Consider the following 9,094-nt stretch of genomic DNA (forward strand, 5'->3'; position numbering starts at 1 on the left):
GCTATAACTGTGAACCACAATGTTCACAACCATGTGAACAGCATCCATGATCACACAGAAGCAGATATTTTGGAAACCAGCAGCCATTGAGATCCTGAGTAGGAGTATGGCAATGCCTTTAATTTTTCTTCATTCTTTAAAAAGCATGTTTTGAAAAATTTGAGTAAAAAATTTTGAGTAAATTTTAAATGTAAAACTTTTTTTGTTTGTTTGTTTGTTTATACTTATACAAAAAAGTTTTGCATCCAGAAAAAATCCACATAAAGCACAAAAAAAAATTTATTTAAATATTTAAATCTTGAGTTCAGTGGCGTAGCGCAAAATGTGGACTGAGGAGCGATCACAAACTGAGGAGTGGAAAAGAGGGCAGGGTGGAGTGACAACGCGAGGAAGCCTTCACAAACTGAGGAGCGATCACAGAGGAGTGAGATCACTTGAGAGGAGTTCAGAGAACACAGACCTGTGAACTTTGGTTCCGACCACAGTTGTTCCCAAGAGTTAGATTATTGCTGTTGCCGGATTTTCAATTATTGAAAATTGCGACGACGTGGGGCCCCCTAATCACGCGGGGCCCCGCCGCGGTACGTGCCCTGTGGGCCCGTCCGCTACGCCACTCCTTGAGTTTTGTCTGGTAAAAATAAATTTTATTATGACTGGATTACGCTACAAAACTTGCATCTGTTAGCTTTCCGTAGCACAAGGCTGGACGTATTGTACTTTAATGATGTTTGAATGTCAATATAATTAATAAGACTTAATTGTCTTATCCTTTTAAACGCTGTTGAGTATGTTCTCAAAAACCATTAGTTGGCTATCATTTTCATGCCCATGTGATTGGCTCCAAAGATCATCGCATCATGGTTTTCTGAGTGCTTATATAGAAACAAAACCATTTAAAATATGTGTCTATCAGCTGATCCGTCAGTGGATCACTGACGGATAAATCTTATCATCCACACACTATCCAACACTATTTTAGACCCATTTGTAACTTTTTGATTTAGTGGCTAATTCATATGATTTTTTTATGATCTCATTTGTGCATTTTAGTACAATTTTCTCTGACTCAAATCATGATTGAGTTTAGGGGATAAATGAAATGGAATAAAATATCAGTAAGCCTCAAACACCAGTTTAGACTATTTTGAGTATAAAATCCTGGTAGAAAAACAGGTCAGTTAAAAAAATAACACATGCAGGATATATATTCCCAGCAGGATTTGATAGACTTCAACATATCCTATTTACAGGGGTTAGAACATAAAAAAGAAGCAACTTGTTTTAGACGACAATAATTAATTAGTATGGTGTATGGCCTCATGTTGTGGCCAACACAGCATTAAATGGTCTTGGGAAGGACAGATACAACTTCTGCACAGTGACCAGAGGGATTCTGAGCCATTCTTCATGCAGAATAGTGGCCAGTTTACAACGTGATGCTAATGGAGGAAAACCTTTCCTGACCTGCCCCTCAAAAACACCCCATAGTGTCTCATCAATATTTATTTCTAGTGACTGTGCAGGCCATGGATGATGTTTAACTTCACCTTCATGTTCATCAAATCACTTTTTCAGCAGTCTTTCTGTGTGTATTGATGCGTTATCATCCTGATACACATCATCGCTTTCAGGATACAAAGTTTAAACCAATGGGGGCACATGGTGCTTCAAAATGATTCAGTAGTCCTTGGTAGTGGCATGCCCATCAAGCAAAAGTATTGGGCCTAGGGAATGCCATGATACTGCAACCCAAACCATCACTGATTCAACTCCATGCTCCACTCCGGGCATGCAACACTCTGGGTGGTATGATTTGTTGGGGCTTTACCACACCGTAACTCTCTCGGATGTGGGAAAGACAGTAAAGATGGACAATAAATGTTTCACATTGTCCACAGCCCAAAAATGATGCAGCTGGCACTATTAAAACTAACATTTGGCATTGGCATGCATAACCAAAGGTTTGGCTGGACAGTTTTTCAACAATTTTGGTGGAAACAGGAGAGTTGAGGTTCACATTTAATTCTGCAGTGAGTTGGGCAGCCGTGGTTTTATGTTTTTTGGATATAATCTGGGTTAGGACCAGGACATCCCTTTCAGACATCTTCCACTTACATCCACAGTTACTCCCATTGAACGTGTCTCTTCTTCTTCGTGATTTGATGACATTACCCTAAATACATCACAAAGACTTACTGTCTTGGTCACAGATGCACCAGAGAGATGAGCAGCAACAATTTGTTGTGTCTTACAGTTTTTTTGGATTGCTTAAGCACGATTTTCAAAACAGGGCCCGTGTTTTCAAAACAGTACACACAATTAGCACAACCACACACCCAATTAGCAAAACACTACAGATCCTTTGCATAATTAAACACTCTTATAAAAACTATAGACTTATGTTTAAAAACCACACTTTTTTACTATAAGAAACACACATTTTCACATTTACTATACACTGTTTGCAGGAGTTACACACTGCTGTGATAAACCTAAAACACTTTTAGCACTTCTGCTTCCCTATGATTAGAGTAGGCTACCATCAACAAAGTACAAATATAAAGTAAATTTACCAAACACTACTCAAGAACAATGTTGCACCTTGAAGAAAATCATTTATTCCTCAACATGTCCAACATGTTGGCATGAAGATTCAAAGTACTGTAACATGTCACTTTACGTATTGAACTGTTAGTTAGACTTTGTCTCTTCGCCTAGCTGGATCTGGCATGAGAATTATCAATTGCAATGTTGTCCTTAGCAAGACACCTTGGAAAGAAGTGTCTTGAATGTAGAATCTTGTATTGCTGCTACCTCCATCTGGTCACAGGCCTCCTCCATGGCTTGGATGAGGGGTACCCCAGCTTGGAGATGAAGATCATATACTTTCCACCCCCATGCTGAGAAAAACTCTACAATAAGGATTAGGAATGGAGAGTATGGTGGAAGATATAAGACGGTAAAATGTGGATGTTGCTAAAACCAGTTCTGAACCAGAGCAGAACGGTGGAAAGACACATTGTCCCAGACAACAATTTATTGCGTATGATCAATTTCATTTGCTGCTGTTATGTTGTGCAATTGGTCCAAGAATGTAAGTATATGTGCTGTGTTGTTAGGGCCCATATGGTCAAGGCAGTGGAGGACCCCATTCTTTGTAATGGCTGCACAGAGTGTTACTGTTAATTTCCCCCACGTTGCCCTGGGACATTGACTATAGCCCTGTGGCCAATGATGTTGCTTCTACTCCGTGTTCACGTCAGGTTGAACACACCTTCATCTACGTAAGCAAACTCATGCTAGATCTCCTCTCCATCCATTCGTAAAACTACCTGAAGAACAGTGTCAGGCAAAATTGTGTAGTTCAGTGTAGATCTAGTATTACAGTACAGTAAAAGATTACGAGACAGTATGCAAGATCACACTGCTAAAGTGAATACATACCTCTGCATAATCATGCCACAGTCTTTTCACCCTTTCGAAATTGTGTTCTAAAGGTACTCCATAAATTTGCTTCATTTGAATATATATATTTTTTTATGGTGTGTGACAGTGTTGATATTGAGACCTGATGGTTTTCATTGAAACTGGCATTTTATAGTGCTTAAACACCTGATTTGTGTGTCTACAATTAATCAAACAAGTGTTTGCACACCTGACGACTGTGTTGAACCAATTGGTTGGACGGTGCAGTAATTTGACAGTCAGTGCTTTGGTATTGCAAGGATGTGACTTCATGATAGATTTTAGTGTGTAATGTATGTTAAGTGTGTTTAGTGTTTTGAAAATCACTGTGTGTAGAGATTTGCAACAAGTGTGAGGCTGACAACGTGCTTATAGTTGTGCAAATATGGGCTGATGTTTTGATACTTGTGTGTAAGGTTTTGCTAATAGTGTACTACTTTTAATTTTAGTGTGTAAGCAATCCAAAAAAAACTGTAAATGTATCTTCTGTTAGTTAAACGTGTATACTGTGAAATTTGCAGCATATGTTTGTAATGAGAAAACAAACAGAAATCTGCCTAATTTAAAGGTTTAATGCACATTTATGCATTGTGTAGAAACTGTAAGGATAAGAATATGTGTCAAAGTCTCTTTTTTTTTTAATGTGCATGTATGGTTTATGAACCAAGCTTATATAGCATGTATAAAAAGAGCTGCTGCAGACATTTCTACTCAATGTTACTACAAAATGTGTAAATTATGAAGCCATTAGCTGATTAGCATACAAAATGTAACAGTTGATTAAACGGTTACTCTCCACTAAGAAAGGCATTGCTAATTAGCAAGAGTCTGTCTATCCTAATTATTTAATCCTTTGTTTTTCTTCGCCAAAGCAGACGGATCAGAGGCATTGTTAGAAACAAATAAGTGTGTTGAACAGTGGGTGGCGAGCCATGCGGGTTGGATATTTTATAGCATTCTTTTCACCTCCCTTCCTACTTTTGAGCACAGTAAATATAGGACTGAATTTTTATAACACATCAAAGGTTTGGATGAAGTTTAACTCATTTAAATACACTCGTAGGTTTTATGGGGAATTACACACGCCCCAGTGGAATCTCATAAGAAGCCAACGTTTAAATCTCTCTCTCTCTCTCTCTCTCTCTCTCTCTCTCTCTCTCTCTCTCTCTCTCTCTCTCTCTCTCTCCTCGAGTCTCTACATCAAGGCTAGTCCTCGATCTGCTCTCAAAAGCAGCCACCTAGCACTTATTTTCAGAAATAACTGCACTGACATACATCCAGGCCTCATTTCTGCTTGTCTCCAGCGCGACATGCTCCTCCAATCTAAGAACAACAGAATCGCACAGAGTTTAACTCAGATAGATAAATCTGTTTGCAGCTTCCCGGTGGTGGCACAAGCTTAGTATTGTTGCGATAAAAAGACACATTTATTTTCAACACATATCGGTGGAACTCTGAAGAATCTGGCTTGTATGCTGAAAACCGCATTTCATTTTGACAGGCTCAGCACTGTATCATGTTATATATCGTGTGTGGGGGTTTTTTCCACACACAAAAAGGATGCATAAGTGGTTTGTTTGAAATTGTCAACCTTGGAAAAGCACTCAGCCAACAATAACATCCTTAACTTGAAGGATCTTGTGAGAAATGCGAGGTAAACTGAGATAACCGCTCACTGTCTGTTGGGCTTTTACAGCAGTTTTTACCCTTTAAAGCTTTTCATCTGTATTTCTATAGCGCTTTTACAATATAGATTGTGTCACAGCAGTTTAACACAGAAGTTCTAGTAGATTGAAACTGCTTTAGTCCTGTTTTCACAGTTGAAGTTCAGTTAAGTTCAGTTCAGTGTAATATAAATGTCACTGCTGAACACCCAAACACAGAAGAGCAAATCCAATGATGCACACATGAAAGCTGACATATTTCATTAAATAATTCCCAGAAAAAAAAAGAAAACAAAACAGTTTGGAAATGGAATGTGGAATATTTAGGTAAATCGTAAGAAATGTGTACATTTTCATGAATCATTTCTTATATTCTATATCTTATATTTTTATATTGTATCCTATATTAAACAGGGTTTTATGGGCCATGCATATAGTGCAGATATGAGAAAAGGAATTTGGAGTTGCAAAAAAAGGAAGAAAAAAATCTATTTTCATTTTGAGATCCAACCTAAAAATTATGCAATTTGATATATCTGTCATTGATATGGTCAAAGAGTAAGATCACATTTTAATTGCTTGCAGAGTAAATTAGTGAGATTCTAAATTTTTATTTATTTTATTTATTTATTTTTTATACTTTTATAGCAGTATACCAGACCTCTTAAATAAAATAAAAATATTATAATAATACACCTTAGAAAGATTAAGTTTCATGTATTTATATAAAATACAGTGATGACAGTGATTGAGAAAGGACTGCATGAACACGTTTCTCTTAAGACCATGAATATTTATTTGTATAAGCATTTTAATAGGATTTTTTTTTCTTGACACTGTTATGATATTAATGTCAATTTAAATGACTGGAGTACAATAAATGTTTAAAAAATACTAACTTTATGAACATTAAAGTGGAAGGTAGACATTTTATATTATAGTAACATAATAGTTATATAAAATAATAAAGATATAACACTATAATAACAACATTTTATAGTAATAAAAAATAAAATAAGAGAACACATCTCCTTTGTTGAAAATCTAACTAAGAAATGTAAAGTCTGTTGCACGAACCCTTTTTTTACCCAGGTATGTTTGCATTTAGTTTGAGCAAGTTTTCAGGCTCAAGGCAGGTTTGTTTTGATTGGGTTTTGTCACCATGGTAACACATGCTACACAGGTAACCTGCTCCAGAGCATGTTTCATGCTCCAGAGCATGTTTCACTACATACAATTATATACAGTTGAAGTCAGAATTAATAGTCCTTCTTTGAGTTTTTTTGTTCTTTTTCTTTTTTAAATATTTCACAAATGATGTTTAACAGAGCTAGGAAATTTTCACAGTATGTCTAATAATATTTTTTTTCTTCTGGAGAAAGTCTAATTTGTTTTATTTTCGGCTAGAATAAAAGCAGTTTTTGATTTTTATATTGGATTTTTTTTTCAATTGTCTACAAAACAAACCATGGTTATACAACAACTTGCCTAATTATCCTAACCTGCCTAGTTAACTTAATTAACCTAGTTAAGCCTTTAAATGTCACTTTAAGCTGTATAGAAGTGTCTTGAAAAATATCTAGTAAAATATAATGAGATATTAAAACTATTGTGTTTAGAAATGTGTTGAAAAAATTTGCTCTCCGTTAAACAGAAATTGGGGAAAATAATTAACAGGGGGCCTAATAATTCTAACTTTAACTGTATATATATATTTATTTTCTAAATTCAATAAAACCCCAGTCCCAGTATGCTTTTTTCATTTTAATTAATGCAAATAAATCCATTTACATTAAAAGCATTTTTGAGTCAAAATTGTCTTTTGTTGCTAATTATTTATTTATATTATATTCATTCATTTTCATTTCGGCTTAGTCCCTTTATTAATGCAGAGTCGCCTCAGCGGAATAAACCACCAACCTATCCAGCATGTTTTTACGCAGCGGATGCCCTTCCAGCCGCAACCTATCTCTAGGAAACATCCACACACATTCATTCACACTTAAACACTATTTTAGCCAAGGGTAGAACCAGCGACCCTCTTGCTGTGAGGCGACAGCACTTCCTACTGCGCCACTTCATTGCCATTTATATTATATGAATTATAATAATAATAAATATTATTATGTCTACTCATATGCTAAATAAAGTATAATTATCATTAAATATTATTTAATTATTATTTTAAAATAATTAAATTATATTTCGTATTTCTATTATTTAATTTTAAACATTATTTAAAAATTTTAAACAATTTGTATAATATTATATATTCAAATAGTTTTGAACTTTCAAATATTAGTAATTACTTTAAATAAAAATTATTGAGATTTGAGTACTTACATGTTAATTTGTTTAAATGTAAAGCTTTTTTAAATCAGTTGATTAATTTTCACTGATGCAATATTTTCTTTAAGTTGCCTTTTCTAACCTTAAATGGGTTTAGACTCGGTTTATATTTCTGATGATATTGCTTAATCTCCAACAGTGAAGTGAATCGCTGATTCTCTGGCAAGTAATGGATCAAACTGAAAAATGAAAATCCACTATTCTACTTACGATCATTCTCATGCTCAAGTGCTTCCAAACCTTTATGACTTTCTTTATTCTGTTAAACACAAAAGAAGATATACTTCCAAACCATGACTACCATAGTAGGAAAAACATGTACTAATAATCATTCCGGCTTTTTTAGCATTCTTCAAAATAACTTATTTTGTGTTGAACAAAATAAAGAAAGTCAAACAGGTTTTGAAGAACATGAGGGTAAGGAAAAGATGACAACTTTCAGTTTCTTGGTTTTGTCAACCCCAAACTTGCTTTTAATATTGAGTTTGTTTAACTGGCTTTGTGGAACAGGTCTCTGAACCTAATGAGTGTTTTTTTTTTTTTTTTTCAGACCTGCTTCTGGACCCAAACCACTTATAGTTCCAGCCGTTTTCCGGAAATGACGCTTGCAGGATTTATTTTGAAAGACTGCAACCAGCCTATTTGCACTATAAAGCACCCTTGGCGACTGGTACTACATGGAAGTGTCTCTCAAGGGATGGAAGAGCTTGGTGCTATGGCCGTGAACGAGCCCTCTGAAACTGGCGTTCAACTAAAGCCGGGCACAGCAGAGATGACGCGGTTTTGCATGAACACATGCAGACTGAGAATGTTTTGGATAGACCATCACATTGCCAAAACCTCGACTTTTTATCACCTTGCAATTTTTTGTACTTATTTGTTGTTGCGTTTTAATGTTATGGCTCCGTCTTGTTTACATTTTTCATTCGACTATCATCTAATTGTCAAGTGCCAAAGATGTTGTTTTTTTTAATGCCTTGATTGTTTCATTTGATCTACTGTGCTGTTTCAGATTTTGTGTTTGGTACATTAAACGTTAAATCTTTTTAGTAAAGACTAAATGTTGTCATTTGACTTATGTCACAGATTTTATTTGCAAGTCTAATTATATGGTTATCTCAGGTCAAATTATATATAGTTTTTTTTAGGTTGTAAAGGTCTTTTATGCCTACCAAGGTCATTACTTGAAGAAGAAAAAATACTGTGATATTGGGAAAAATATTACGTATAAAATAACTGTTCTGATATGCTGATGTGTTGCTCTTCAGATATGTTGGTAGCTATACTGTAAACCCCAATAAATTGAAGTAACTCAAACCATTAAAGGAAACCGATTTAACCTTTTAAGTTCAAAAACTAATCCTAATGAGTACTGTAAACTAAATCCATTTGAGTAAATGAAGCAATTAGAGCACAGTAAAACCCAATAAATAAAGAGGACTCAAACCAACTAGTACTGAGTACTGAAACCCAAAAAGTTAAAGCAACTCAAACCGTTTAAGGAAACCGATTGCTACAAACTATTTTGAGTTATAAAAACGAATCCATATGAGTACTGTGAACTAGAAGTTGAAGTAAAGAGGTATTTAATTAACGCATTACCTTCAACACGCAGT

At 35.2% G+C, this 9,094-nt stretch overlaps 1 protein-coding gene across 1 annotated transcript in view; it reads left to right on the forward strand.

Annotated features, from left to right (window-relative positions):
* Positions 1-8,539, forward strand: part of adam19a (ADAM metallopeptidase domain 19a) — a 244,429-nt gene extending 235,890 nt beyond the window's left edge. Inside the window, exon 23 of the mRNA XM_087262030.1 lies at positions 8,029-8,539. Coding sequence (XP_087118156.1) covers positions 8,029-8,080 — 52 coding nt within the window. The 3' untranslated portion in view covers positions 8,081-8,539. The remainder of the gene's footprint in view (positions 1-8,028) is intronic.
* The last annotated feature ends 555 nt before the right edge of the window (positions 8,540-9,094 follow it).

Source organism: Danio rerio, chromosome 7 (assembly GCF_052040795.2).
Source record: "Danio rerio strain M-AB ecotype USA chromosome 7, GRCz13ab, whole genome shotgun sequence".
In the NCBI taxonomy this organism is placed as follows: domain Eukaryota; kingdom Metazoa; phylum Chordata; class Actinopteri; order Cypriniformes; family Danionidae; genus Danio; species Danio rerio.